The following is a 15,141-nucleotide window of genomic DNA, read 5'->3' as shown; positions in this document are numbered from 1 at the left end:
ATAATGATGAGTGTTTATGCCAGGGGCCGTCCTTGACTTCTGCAAATCTCTCACAATCCATTATAAATGCGCTGGAAATAGATGCAAAATAAAGTCTTACCCAAGGTCATGGATGCATTCAAATCAATGGACATTGCACATAAGCCTTCCATCAAATAGTTATTGTCTTGTCTACTAAAGAGCACCATGTCAGAGCTCTCTACCCTAAACTCTGACACACACCAATGGTCCTTGACCTGGTTCCCAAATGGCAAAGCAGCCAATTGAAAGAAGGCGTCACAGAGATTGTGACCCAAATTAACCTCAGCGCACATCCAAAGCATTGCTTTAATTATCTTACTGAATTACGAGGCATAAAAAAAGAAAAAAATAGGAGAGACTTGGGGGGTCATGTATACATTTGAGGATCAATCCAACTGATTAAAGACTTACAGAAATCTTTAGGTGGACACCGAGAGCCCCGTTTGGTCTGGTGGAACGAATATCTACCCTTTTTGTTTTGCAGGAACTTCTTCATCTTCAAATTGTATACAGCCTGCTTGCAGGCTTGTCAGGTAAAAAAAAAGAAATAAAAAGTAAAAATATCCACCCTGAGCACCTTGTGACCCAAAATCCCACCAAATGAGTGATAGCTGAGTGTGCATGAAAATCAAGTCCAGTCTCGCTATGAGTTTGTCAAAGTCCCGCGTCTCATCCCTGATTCATCTCATGGCCAAGTTGCATGAGCAGTGTTAATCAGGAAACTGGGACGCGTGCACCCGCGCACCTCCGTTCCTTAATAATTCACTCTCCAAAAAGGCCTCATTTGTCTATAAATACACCAACGTGTCTTTTTCTGCCTTGGCTAGGTGGCTCTCCGAGGGACCGCTCCTGGCCCAGAATCACTCGGCGCTGATGCAAGGAAGCCTGAGCACTAATTGGAATGTCAGCCTGGGATAGTGTAAATCCGTGCGTAGTGTAGCTGGGTTCACGCCTAAATGTTTAGTTCATTGAAAAGCAGCAGGGGACCATTTAAGACTACTATCTGAAGATTAGGTGGATTAGGGGTTTAATCTCAAGCCCAACCTCCACCTTTACATCAGTACATTAGGAACACAGGTGCCCACGACCCCAACTCACTGAATTTATTTATTTATTTATTTCCATACCTCTATGGTTCTGTTTTATTTTAATGTGTTCATCTATGCAGTCAACGTGACTAAAGATGTGGTTAAATATCTTGCAAAAGTTATTTGATTTCCTCAACTAAAAGACCAATTAAAGTCAGTGGGAATTTTTTTCTGTTCAATTGCTGACTGGAGAGCACACCATTTTACAACATGGTACTTTTTTACTATAATCATAAAAATTATGAAAAGCTTAAATTTGACATTCTTGAAATCTTTCACTTTGTAGTCAATCTATAGATTTATGAAGTAAAAAACGTTTGCACATCATTCTCATTAATTGGGATGCACCTGTATATGTGCAACACATTGTTTTGATTAAAATAATTAATATATACATTTCAAATCCTGCACAGAGTATAGATACAATGTTTGTATTGCATAGTAAGTTTTGTTTGTATTGTTTTGTTTTTTAAATTAATACAAATCATACACATTGTGGATTATTTTTTATAATTAATTTAAAATCAAATACATTAGGGCAGCACGGTGGAAGAAGGGTTAGTGCATCTGCCTCACAATACGAAGGTCCTGAGTAGTCTTGGGTTCAATCCCGGCCTCGGGATCTTTCTGTGTGGAGTTTGCATGTTCTCCCCGTGACTGCGTGGGTTCCCTCCGGGTACTCCGGCTTCCTCCCACCTCCAAAGACATGCACCTGGGGATAGGTTGATTGGCAACACTAAATTGGCCCTAGTGTGTGAATGTGAGTGTGAATGTTGTCTGTCTATCTGTGTTGGCCCTGCGATGAGGTGGCGACTTGTCCAGGGTGTACCGCGCCTTCCGCCCGATTGTAGCTGAGATAGGCTCCAGCGCCCCTCGCGACCCCAAAGGGAATAAGCGGTAGAAAATGGATGGATGGATGGAATACATTAATTAATATTGTGGCTGGATCCTTTACAGTACTAAGTACCCAACAGCAAAATTATAATATTGGGATACTTATGTACTCACATTCAAATGTATATTATCAGATGGTATATACCTGTGGTTTGGTGATGTTTGGTAGTTTTTTTTTTTATCATTGACATTTTTATTTTTACCTCAGTACCCTGGTGTCACCAACCACAACCACAACATTAGGTACACCTGCACAATCTATTGAGGTCCATATAGTAGAGCATCATTTGAAATTCTGCCTATATATACAAAGTTAGTAATTGTTACTGTCATGGAAGTATGGATTTTTATTGTACACAGTATAACACAACTGTTATAGGATTATAATAAAAATACAACTGGCTGTCAGCTTATGTATTAACATTGTTAATGTACACTTATTTTACTTCTGCTATAGTCAAAGCAAATGATAAATGGTCATCTTACAGGCAACGGTTAGTATGTGTTTATGCAGAATCCTAATCGACAACATAGGTAGTATTAAAAGCATGCATCTCTTACCTTCTTTATTTAAACAGAATCCATAGCTTATGGACAACACTCTTCTTTTCAGCAACGTGAGCTGTAATATGAGTGTTGAGGGCCCAGTCAGCAACCAGATCCAGCAGGTGTCCCATGATGCCTTGTTATGTGCCAGTGCATGGCAGTCACAGTCAGACACACTGTAAAATTGGTTTTTTTCCCCACCTATTTTGATCTTAAAACGTGTTTTCTGCAGATAATAAACCACAACAAATTACTTCTAAGACAGTCCTAGTCTTCCATGAGTCATTAATGAGAGTCTACATGTGTTTCACTTCCTGTCTTTCATATGTTACCATTTTATAAAAAGGTAAAGAATAGGAAAATAAAGCGTAACAGTATAGTTAATGAATTGGTTTTTGGATAGTTTGTTCAGTAATAAAATAGGGTAAAATGGACAGGATATTTTATAATGAGAAAATTAATACAGGATATATGATTAAAAAAAATAAAACCTTGATTATGAATTAAAAAGATAAATAGAATGTTAAAAATCTGACTGAAATTGTACAGTGAGTAAAATGAATAAATAAATACATAACAAACAACTAACAAACACACTAAAATGATTAAGGAATTAATAAATAATAATACAAAAAATAATTAGTTATGTTTATCCTATATCACATACTGTGTATTTTCCATAAGTAATATACATTACCTTGCATAAACCATGGCCTTATACGATTTGTAATAGGTGCAAGCAAATGTTTTACCAGTAGGTGGCAATATAACAACAGCAGACTGCAAAATAGAACGGCACTGAGTTTTGTTAACTTACAGTTAAAAAAAATGTTTTCGTTTGCAAACAGACAAGCTTATTAGTTTTTTCCACTGCCAGATCAATTAAAAAGTCCACGCTTCAGTGGCGGTGTTTATGGCTGGGAGGTGGCAGGCGTTAGCTGTTAGCTTCGGGGTTAGCCACACCGATGCTAAGGAAGTGTAGCCTTGTTTACAGGAAGTAGTAGCATATAGTAAAAGTGAAACAGATTACAACGTCGCTGTATTCAAAAGCGTGAAATACATGTAAACGTGAGAGTTATTAATATTTATGTTTTATTTTAGAGAATAAATAGATTAATGACGTGCAGGCGGTAAGAATATTAGGTCCGTCCGGTTCGCGAACAAGTAGCATACTCTTGTCAACTTTTACTTATTTCCGTGTGACGGTTTAATAGTTCGTTTTTTTTATTATGTATCTGTGCTCCATGCTGGAAGAAAATGCATATTAGTGGGAACTATTACTGCGTCGCGACACCTGTTGTTTCTTTGAAGTCCTGCCCTGAGACATGGATTTCCTCACTTTGTTTGCCATCTACATTGCTGTGGTGTTGACGTGCATCGTCCTAGTCTGCAAATATTCCGGACAGAAGCAAAATCCTTTGAATATTTTCCTCAGCTGTACAGCAAAGGTAAGAAATGTGTATTTTGTTGGAGAATGTTGTTGGACTAATTTTGACATCATCAAATGCAAACCTGATCGTTGTGTTGCATGTTTTGCCCTCACAGGTTTTTGCACCAATTACTCCAAAATGGCTCCAGCGGTTTTCACAATGGACAATGCACAGATTATTTCATCAAAGGTAGGCCAATATAAGGTTTTCACATAGATTGAACGTATATTTGCACATGATTAGAGCGATCCAACAATAATTCTGCATTTACAAAGGGAACAATGCTCAGCTTTGATTGTGTTTGTACAAACCCCGTTTCCATATGAGTTGGGAAATTGTGTTAGATGGAAATATAAACGGAATACAATGATTTGCAAATCATTTTCAACACATATTCAGTTGAATATGTTACAAAGACAACATATTTGATGTTCAAACTGATACTTTTTTTTTTTTGCAAATAATCATTAACTTTAGAATTTGATGCCAGCAACAGGTGTTAAAGAAGTTGGGAAAGGTGGCAATAAATACTGATAAAGTTGAGGAATGCTCATCAAACACTTATTTGGAACATCCCACAGGTGTGCAGGCTAATTGGGAACAGGTGGGTGCCATGATTGGGTATAAAAACAGCTTCCCAAAAAATGCTCAGTCTTTCACAAGTAAGGATGAGGTGAGGTACACCCCTTTGTCCACAACTGCGTTAGCAAATAGTCAAAGAGTTTAAGAACAATGTTTCTCAAAGTGCAATTGCAAGAAATTTAGGGATTTCAACATCTACGGTCCATAATATCATCAAAAGGTTCAGAGAATCTGGAGAAATCCCTCCACGTAAGCGGCATGGCCGGGAACCAACATTGAATGACCGTGACCTTCGATCCCTCAGACGGCACTGTATCAAAAACCGATATCAATCTCTAAAGGATATCACCACATGGGCTGAGGAACACTTCAGAAAACCACTGTCACTAAATACAGTTGGTTGCTACATCTGTAAGTGCAAGTTAAAGCTCTACTATGCAAAGCAAAAGCCATTTATCAACAACATCCAGAAACGCCGCCGGCTTCTCTGGGCCCGAGATCATCTAAGATGGACTCATACAAAGTGGAAAAGTGTTCTGTGGTATGACGAGTCCACATTTCAAATTGTTTTTGGAAATATTCGACATCGTGTCATCCGGACCAAAGGGGAAGCGAACCATCCAGACTGTTATCGACGCAAAGTTCAAAAGCCGGCATCTGTGATGGTATGGGGGTGCATTAGTGTCCAAGGCCGAGCAGAAAAGAGACGGCAGATCAACTGGTCTAAAAGGGGGTCTATTTAAAGGCTAGTGTATACAAATTAGTTTTAAGATGGGACTTAAATGCTTCCACTGACATTCTGATAACATGATATTTACAGAGTTTTGATCATGTTAAGCATTGCCGAAACTTCTGCTTTATAATTTAGTATTAACTTGAACTAACTTAAAGGCAATACAACAGCTTTATTTTAAGTGGGTTGCAACCAACGTTAATAGCAGCTCAAGCTAACTAGTAGCTAGTGGCTGGCTACTCACTAGTGGTTGAAGGAGCAGTGTAAGCAAGGTGATGCATCATGAAAAGTAGTTCCTCTGCGTTAGTTCTTATAATTACAATGTTGCTACAGCTTGGTTAATATGCAGGTCATAGCATGTAAATGGAGTGCTGTTGGCATTTTTTTAGACACTTTATAGGCGCAGTAGAAGTATCACATGTGTTAGCTGCCTCGTACTTGCAGTTGTTCACTATTTAAAATACACGGAAAAGGGAAAAACGTGTGTTCTTGTCTCACATGAGGTTTGTAGCTAATGGGCACAATTGTTTTAAAAGTGCAGTTCACCTTTAACAAGTGGGATAGAAAGGCAAATGATGCCCTTTTATTTTCTATGTTTTAATTATTGTGTTTGTGTGACTGCAGGAACAACACGTTCATCTACCTGCAGATCCTGCTAGAGGCCGCTGTGTATGCAGAGTTCACCTACGAAGTTTTTGGTTTCTGCAGAGATATGGACACCACCCTGACCAGCCTGTCCGTACCTTACATCCTGCTCGCTGTGAAAACTGTCTTCTTCTACCTCTGCATCAAGAAAGATCCAGGTCATTTAGTGGAAATGAGGGCACATCAAGAATGTCTGCGGTTACATTTTGTTGTTTTACTCTGACAGGCACCGTGACCATGAAGAATGTATCCAGCCAGTTGTACTTATATCCATACGACAAGAGGCTGTTTCACCCGGGCGTCACTTGCCCGACCTGTAAGCTTATCAAACCTGCCCGCTCCAAACACTGTAGTAAGTTCTTGCTCTGGAAGTCTTTCTATTCCTTGTTGGTTTATCTCTATACTTGCTTTATTTTACAAAGGACCTTATCACTTCTGATTCATTGCCCCAGCATTGAGAAATTATTTTTTTAAAGGGGAACTGCACTTTTCTTACAAACCCAGTTTCCATATGAGTTGGGAAATTGTGTTAGATGTAAATATAAACGGAATACAATGATTTGCAAATCCTTTTCAACCCATATTCAATTGAATGCACTACAAAGACAAGATATTCGATGTTCAAACTCATAAACTTTATTTTTTTTTTGCAAATAATAAGTAACTTAGAATTTCATGGCTGCAACACATGCCAAAGTAGTTGGGAAAGGGCATGTTCACCACTGTGTTACATGGCCTTTCCTTTTAACAACACTCAGTAAACGTTTGGGAACTGAGGAGACACATTTTTTAAGCTTTTCAGGTGGAATTCTTTCCCATTCTTGCTTGATGTACAGCTTAAGTTGTTCAACAGTCCGGGGGTCTCCGTTGTGGTATTTTAGGCTTCATAATGCGCCACACATTTTCAATGGGAGACAGGTCTGGACTACAGGCAGGCCAGTCTAGTGCCTGCACTCTTTTACTATGAAGCCACGTTGATGTAACACGTGGCTTGGCATTGTCTTGCTGAAATAAGCAGGGGCGTCCATGGTAGCGTTGCTTGGATGGCAACATATGTTGCTCCAAAACCTGTATGTACCTTTCAGCATTAATGGCGCCTTCACAGATGTGTAAGTTACCCATGCCTTGGGCACTAATACACCCCCATACCATCACAGATGCTGGCTTTTCAACTTTGTGCCTATAACAATCCGGATGGTTCTTTTCCTCTTTGGTCCGGAGGACACGACGTCCACAGTTTCCAAAAACAATTTGAAATGTGGACTCGTCAGACCACAGAACACTTTTCCGCTTTGTATCAGTCCATCTTAGATGAGCTCAGGCCCAGCGAAGCCGACGGCGTTTCTGGGTGTTGTTGATAAACGGTTTTCGCCTTGCATAGGAGAGTTTTAACTTGCACTTACAGATGGAGCGACCAACTGTAGTTACAGACAGTGGGTTTCTGAAGTGTTCCTGAGCCCATGTGGTGATATCCTTTACACACTGATGTCGCTTGTTGATGCAGTACAGCCTGAGGGATCGAAGGTCACGGGCTTAGTTGCTTACGTGCAGTAATTTCTCCAGATTCTCTGAACCCTTTGATGATATTACGGACCGTAGATGGTGAAATCCCTAAATTCCTTGCAATAGCTGGTTGAGAAAGGTTTTTCTTAAATTTGCTCACGCATTTGTTGACAAAGTGGTGACCCTCGCCCCATCCTCGTTTGTGAATGACTGAGCATTTCATGGACTCTACTTTTATACCCAATCATGGCACCCACCTGTTCCCAATTTGACTGTTCACCTGTGGGATGTTCCAAATAAGTATTTGATGAGCATTCCTCAACTTTATCAGTATTTATTGCCACCTTTCCCAACTTCTTTGTCACGTGTTGCTGGCATCAAATTCTAAAGTTAATGATTATTTGCAAAAAAAAAAAAATGTTTATCAGTTTGAACATCAAATATGTTGTCTTTGTAGCATATTCAACTGAATATGGGTTGAAAAAGATTTGCAAATCATTGTATTCCGTTTATATTTACATCTAACACAATTTTCCAACTCATATGGAAACGGGGTTTGTAGAATGTTGCCTAACATTCACAATCATTATGAAAGACATGACGCCGGATGTATTTTTTTATGCATTCTATATAGTCAATACATGTCTGCTTACAATGGAGCCTATGGAAGCCGCGCCATTCTGCCTATAAAGCCCCTAAAAAAAAACATCCAAACACCTCCATTAAGGAGGTGGTCATACATGATCTAAGTAAATATATGTAATGTACTGACGGGCACATTTATAATAACATTTAATATTTACGTGTTATGATTATTTTAAGCATGTGCACAAAAGCTCTTGATCACGGCACCGCTATAAATAACAGGGGTGTCAAACTCATTTTAGCTCAGGGGCCGCATGGAGATAAATCCGTTACCAAGCGGGCTGGACTGGTAAAATCATGGCTTGATGATTTAAAAATGAAGACAACTTCATAATTGTTTTAAATAAATAAATCAATAAAAAGTCTGCTAACAATTGAGCCAACGAGGGGGTCCCTATTGCGCTCACAAAGCCCTCTAAATATTCATGCATCCATCCATTCTCTACCGCTTGTCCCTCTCTGGGTCCTGGGACAAAACCCGCCAACAATACTCTATTTACATATCGTGACCTGAGTACTAACCAAATATTAGCGATATTGTTAATATAAACACTATTTTTAACGGCGCATTGATAACAGATATGCTGTTGTACTGTGAGCCAGCCGGTGTCCTGCTGCTGCTGCATTGCATCTCGGCTTGTCAAAATTGTTCTAGATTATAAATCATGCATCTCGTCTGGATAATAGGAGAATTTAGCCATAAATCTAGAAGTTGTTCATCTGTGACATTCAATTTATACCCGGGCGTGGCGACAAAGACACGACAACCGAAGACGGCCTCTGTAGGCAGCAACTTTTCCTTTAACCCTTCCTGTGGATTATGATGAATTCTTCATCTAAACAGGAAAATGTGAACATCCTATCAGTCGTCATTGCAGTTAAAGCAGACAATGTACAGTGAGCGATCGTTATATTATGTTTGTAGTTTGTTTAGCACTTACCAATACTGCTACATGATGCTATAATGTTTCACTCAATGTGACGATCTGTCACTTCACCTCTGGTTGTGGTTCCTTGTTTGGTGTTTGTTTCCTGTCGGCACTCTTATTTTGGTTCCATTTCCTGCATGTCTCCCTGAGTGCTCGTTTCCCTCACCTGTCCCTGATTGGCAGCCTGGCACACCTGGTTGCAGTTGCCAATCAGGCGGCTGTTAATGCCTGCCTCGCCTGTTCGTCAGTGCTCGATGATTGATTATGTCAGGGACCTTTTATGACTGCTCCTCCTATTTTGAGTATATTAAAGACTCTTACCTGCACGTCGTTCTCCTGTTTCCTGCATCTGGGGGTCACAACTACTGCAGCCATGCGAGTTCCTCACCCTAAAGCTGCATCCGGGTAGCAGTCGGTTTTCTAAAACTTATTGATCATCCTTTTTGTGTTCGGGCTCAAAAATATGAGGTCCAGGATCATCATTTTTCCCAAAGTAATCGTTGTTGGCTCTCACAAAGTCTGCATGATTAGCGCTGTTGTTGATGGGGAAGGGACCTGTGGTTCCCATCTCTACGTCGTGGATCACGTCTCAAAATGGCTCTGGAATCTCTGTGAGATTGATACTATTTTGATCATATCTATTTACTCGTTACTCACAATCGTTATGAGGGACAAGAACACACATGTCTTTTTTTTTTTTTACGAATTTAAAGATGATCAACACTTGAAAGATGTGTCTATTTGGAGTCACCGTTGTAGCCTTCAAAGCCCCCTAAAACAACTTCACTGTATTATATATACAGTGCAAGTCTATATATAATGTAGTAACAGACACATTAATAACAATACGTAATATGTACAATATTTACCGTAATTGATCATTTTAATCATTTACGGGACTTAAATGTTTTGCGCATTTATTTCTGTTTCCATAGCAGCGCACGTCTGACTTCTGGCAACATGTCTTTTCCTACTTCCGGAATCAAACACGAGTGTGTTTTCTAATCATGGCAGACTTGGTAACAGACAATGAAGACGACTATTTTAGCACAAATGAGGATTCACAACCTTATACTTTTGAATCTAAATATACTGCTGCTAATAGAAGCAAGCACGAAGGAAAAGTGAGATGTTGGAGCAGACGGAAGCCTGGAGAGGGGGATAAAAGCAATTTTGACGCTATAAATATGGAACTTGGAGCCAAGCTATTTCGACATAAATGGATTGCTTACCCAAAATCAACAGGAACGTCCCGGGTCAGCTGGACCAGACGAACAACTGTCCATCGAGTGAGTCACTTTAATATCGATCATGATACACGCAGCACACCATGCGTGTTGTTACAACTACGGTACATACACTGTCTAGCTAACTCGGCTGTGTACAAACCAAATATAAAATGTGGGCTAATACTTTACAGATACTGTAATATGATTGTTCATGTTTTTCAGTCAGTACAAATTAGTGTCGTATCGCATTGTGTTGTGCATTACAAACTCAAACACGTTTCGTGTTGTTGTAGAAGCTAACTTATCTCTTGCAGTAGTTAGTTTTTACAGCTAATACCGAAGCATGCCGATGTATTACTATGATAGAAAAATAGTTCCTCGGTGTTCGCTCTTACAATAACAATGTTGCTACAGGTTGGTTATTATACGGGTTACGGAAAGTAAATGAAGTATTGTTGACGGTTTTTGAATGCATTTTTAAAGTGATTTAGAGGTAGGATTAATTAGCTGCATTACTAGTCACCTAGAACAAGACAATGTTTATATGTTAGGAAGCGAAAAAAACAAAAACCTTTTGTCTTCTTGTCTCTCATAATGATTGGGAACGATAGGCAAAATTAAAAAAAAAAGTGCAGTTCCCCTTTAAGATACAAAGAAATGCCGTTTATCGATTATTATAAGCTTAGGGGAGCGGCTCCACACTGTGTATGGCGTATGTCAGCCAGGGGACTAAAAATAAATAGTGTCAGCCAGAAGGGATTGTCGTTTGTAATCGGCATTAAAAGGCGTCAATCGGCAATGGCGATCAAATCTGCTGATTCTGATTGATGGGAACATCCTCAAAAAGAAGTGTGGTGTGTATTTCAGGTGTGTGCAACAGGTGTGTCCGGCGGTTCGACCACCATTGCATCTGGGTGAACAACTGCATCGGTGGCCAGAACACACGATACTTCATGTTGTACTTGTTCAGCGTCTGTGCCATGGCGGGTGACGTTTCCCTCCTGACAGTCGACATGTTGCTTCACGCCGTGTTGCGTTCAGGGCTCCTGAGGGCCAGTTATGTAGACGAGCACGGCCAGCAGCAGCCTGCTGGGCCTGTATTTATCATACAGGTGAGTTCTGTTTTGCAATACATTTCGGGAAAATATGTCATAAAACGCTACATATGTATTTCCTTTTTTACCTTCCAGCATCTGTTCCTGACCTTCCCCCGAATCATTTTCATGCTGGGATTTGTGGTCTTTGTCTTTTTCCTGCTGGCCGGTTATGCCCTGTTCCATTCCTTCTTGGTTCTCGTCAATCAGACGTCCAACGAGTGGTACAAAAGTCGAGGTTTCTCTTGTCAGCACTGCCGCCCAACTTCGACAGCAGATCACCTTTGTGGCACAGCGCCGTCGAGAAGGTACTTCTACAGCAGAGGCTTACTCCGAAATTTGGGGGAGATTTTTTTTCCTCGACAACCTTTTCGGAAAAAACACACTTAGGAACCTGTCAGGTTGCATCCCTGATTCAGGACTGCTACTGAGACAATAAACTTTATTTCTGACATTTTTTATGTAAAACATTTGTTTGACCAATAAATGGCGTGGTTAAAATTTAACAAATAAGAATGGCTATTATTTGACATTTGTGTGTCAGTCTATGTGTGTTATTCATTGCAATTTGAATGACAGCCTCACTATCAACCGGATCCATAGTTTCACTCTTCCTTAATGAGACCAAAGGCATTGATAATGCAGGACTAAGGCACTGTCTTTAACTGCACAATACAATTAATACTGTAATACTACTCATGACAAAGAGATAATACAGTGGATCCTTCGTTTTTAAATGTTCACTAAAAATGCACCGTTTGTGATGGTATGGGGGTGTATTAGTGCCCAAGGCATGGTTAACTTACACATCTGTGAAGGCAACATATGTTGCCATCCAAGCAACATTATCATGGACGCCCCTGCTTATTTTAGCAAGACAATGCCAAGCCACGTGTTACAACAGTGTGGTTTGATAGTAAAAGAGTGCGGTTACTAGATTGGCCTGCTTGTAGACCTGTCTCCCATTGAAAATGTGTGGCACAATATGAAGCCTAAAATACGGCAACGGAGACCGGACTGTTGAACAACTTAAGCTGTACATTAAGCAAGAATGGGAAAGAATTCCACCTGAAAAGCTTCAAAAATTGGTCTCTTCAGTTCCCAAACGTTTACTGAGTGTTGTTAAAAGGAAAGGCCATGTAACACAGTGGTAAAAATGCCCCTGTGCCAACTTTTTTTGCAATGTGTTGCTGCCATTCAATTCCAAGTTAATGATTATTTGCGGAAAGAAAAAGTAAGTTTCTCAGTTCGAACATTAAATATCTTGTCTTTGCAGTCTATTCAATTGAATATAAGTTGAAAAGGATATTCAAATCATTGTATTCAATTTTTATTTACGAATTACACAACGTGCCAACTTCACTGGTTTTGGGTTTTGTAGAAATGGCTCTGCTGAAGTGGAAGCTGGTTGCATCAGTTCTGTGTTTGTTTAATGTCTTTTATGTCCTTTAATGTTTCTCTCTTTTGTGTTTTTACCTTATTTTGTAGACTTTTTGAATCTGCATCTGCACTGCAACCACATCATTTTCCTCATGTGGGATGAATAAAGTCAATCCTATCCCTATCCTATTCTGGGTGCTGTGTGAGAATGCAACTGACTCCTGTTGCCTATTGAGTAGCAAAATCTCTCTAATAATACAAATGCTTTCAGTATTAGAATTAAATGTAACAATAAACAACATTGCAGCTGATATTGCAAGTTTGTTGCAGCCTGAACTACACAAATGTAAAGAAACATGGTTGATATGCAAGTGTGAGTCGTAATATGATGTTTTGCTATAGGAACATTTGGTTCAGTACAGAGGTGTATCGATTTACCACACTGTGTACATTAAGTGATTCTCGGGCGCGGCCACCGCTGCTGCTCACTGCTCCCCTCACCTCCCAGGGGGTGAACAAGGGAATGGGTCAAATGCAGAGGTTAATTTCACCACATCTAGTGTGTGTGTGTGAGACAATCATTAGTACTTAAAGTGAGGAACAGGAAGTGTTTATTGCGCATACATGTGGAAGGAGAAGACCTACAAAAACATGCGGAATAAAGTTAATAATATAATTATTATAATAATAATACACATTTCCTGTTGGATAAGAGACATGAAAATTAGAAATATGCTAAGTGCCATCCCTTCCTGATTTTTTTTTTAAATCAAATTATTCTGACAAGTTCATTGAATAAAAAAATGGTCAGCAAAATGTGTGTTTAAAAATCAATTGGTTTAAGTTCAGTTTACATTTTTTCTGCACCAAATTTTTAAACACGCGTTTTGCACACCAATTTTTATTCACTAAAACTGTTAGCAAAATTTGATGTAAAAAAAAAAATACTTTCACAAAATTCAAATGCAAGAAATTCAGTTGTGTAAATTCAGTGTAAAAAAAAATAAGAGTTGATAATAAAGACACCAAATAACCTCCATGGAGATGGGAGTGTCAAATGGAGGTTCTGGGTGTAAGGTACGATTTTAAAATCATATTGTTGATTATAATAAGAAAGGATAACAGCTGGCGGCTGATCTTTTTATAATGTAATTATTTAATCATCTCCACAATGGCACTCAGCATCAATGGTTAGAATTGGGGGCTAAATCACCAAAATGATTCCCGGGCGCGGCCACCGCTGCTGCTCACTGCTCCCCTCACCTCCCAGGGGGGGTGATTAAGCGTGATTGGTAAAATGCAGAGGATAATTTCACCACCGAGTGTGTGTGTGAGACAATCATTGGTACTTTAACTTAATAGTCCAGAGGTCTGATTTATGTTTTTAAGTCAAATGCTATTACAATACATTTGGTTTGTTTGTAAATACGTTAATGCCATGTAGGAACATCAAAGGCTTGAGGCAGGGAGTCAAGGCGAAGTAGATACAAGACCAAACCGACAGGAAAAAGAGAATAACATGACAGTGGGTTTTCACACAAAAGCTGAAATGGTATTGCTGTGATGAAAACGTTAACAAATATTTTGGAAAAAGATGGAAACAAATAATTAATTATGGAACTACTAAATTATTAGTTTGTAAACCTCTAATAAGAAATTCGAGTTGGCAAAAAGGAACTAAAATAAATAGAAAAATATATAAGTTTTATTTAATAAAGAAATCTTTGAAGGCTGCCCCATACAACACATTTGGAAAATGGGAGGACTTTTTTGACTGCCCGTTGCCGTGGGATGCCATATTCAAACTAATCTATAAAACTACTATTGATGTGCAAAATCGTTATTTTCAAATTAAAATTATTTATAACTTCTTACCCACGGGGAAAATGTTAAAATTATGGAATATGACAGAGTCAGATGACTGCCGATTTTGTTGTCAGGAGTCTGAATCCACCCTGCATTTGTTTTGGTATTGTCATATTGTGTCTTCTTTTTGGGTGGAAGTTGAAAAAATGTGTTTAAGGATTGGTTTGTTTATGAAGCTTGATGTGGTTTCTGTTATTTTGGGAGAGTTCATTGACAATCATGATTTAATCAATTTAATTATAGTACTCGGTAAAAGGTTTATTTTTAAGGCCAAAAACAGATATTCACTTAGTATTACTTTCTTTAAAACATTTATTCAGTATTTTTTAACTTTAGAAAGTTACATGGTTGAAAACGATAATGATGCCAAAAAACATAAAAAAAGATGGGAAGTCCTCAAAGGCTTATGTTGAAAGTGTAATTATGTATAGATTATATGCTATCTGTTGTTGTATTCCCTAACTTTTAGTGACCTGAACATAAGCTGGACTGTAAATACTTTTTTTGTTTTTGTTTTTTAAATGTAAGTTTGTTTATAGATTATATGCAATCTGTT

General features: G+C 38.9%; 2 protein-coding genes across 2 annotated transcripts in view; one reads left to right on the top strand and one right to left on the bottom strand.

Annotated features, from left to right (window-relative positions):
• grid2ipb (glutamate receptor, ionotropic, delta 2 (Grid2) interacting protein, b) overlaps window positions 1–9,133 on the bottom strand; it is a 74,685-nt gene extending 65,552 nt beyond the window's left edge. Inside the window, exon 1 of the mRNA XM_072914073.1 lies at window positions 9,029–9,133. The gene's annotated coding sequence lies outside the window, so the exon portion shown is untranslated. The remainder of the gene's footprint in view (window positions 1–9,028) is intronic.
• On the top strand, window positions 3,320–12,883 carry zdhhc4 (zDHHC palmitoyltransferase 4). The gene is made up of 6 exons (XM_061967429.2): window positions 3,320–3,997; window positions 4,095–4,168; window positions 5,919–6,097; window positions 6,166–6,291; window positions 11,113–11,357; window positions 11,436–12,883. Exons 1-6 carry the CDS (start codon window positions 3,875–3,877, stop codon window positions 11,727–11,729), a joined length of 1,041 nt encoding a protein of 346 aa, XP_061823413.1. The 5' UTR covers window positions 3,320–3,874; the 3' UTR covers window positions 11,730–12,883.
• The last annotated feature ends 2,258 nt before the right edge of the window (window positions 12,884–15,141 follow it).

This window comes from Nerophis lumbriciformis, linkage group LG11, assembly GCF_033978685.3.
Source record: "Nerophis lumbriciformis linkage group LG11, RoL_Nlum_v2.1, whole genome shotgun sequence".
NCBI lineage: Eukaryota > Metazoa > Chordata > Actinopteri > Syngnathiformes > Syngnathidae > Nerophis > Nerophis lumbriciformis.
Note: the sequence above shows the minus strand (reverse complement) of the source record. Positions and strands in the feature narration are given on the sequence as shown.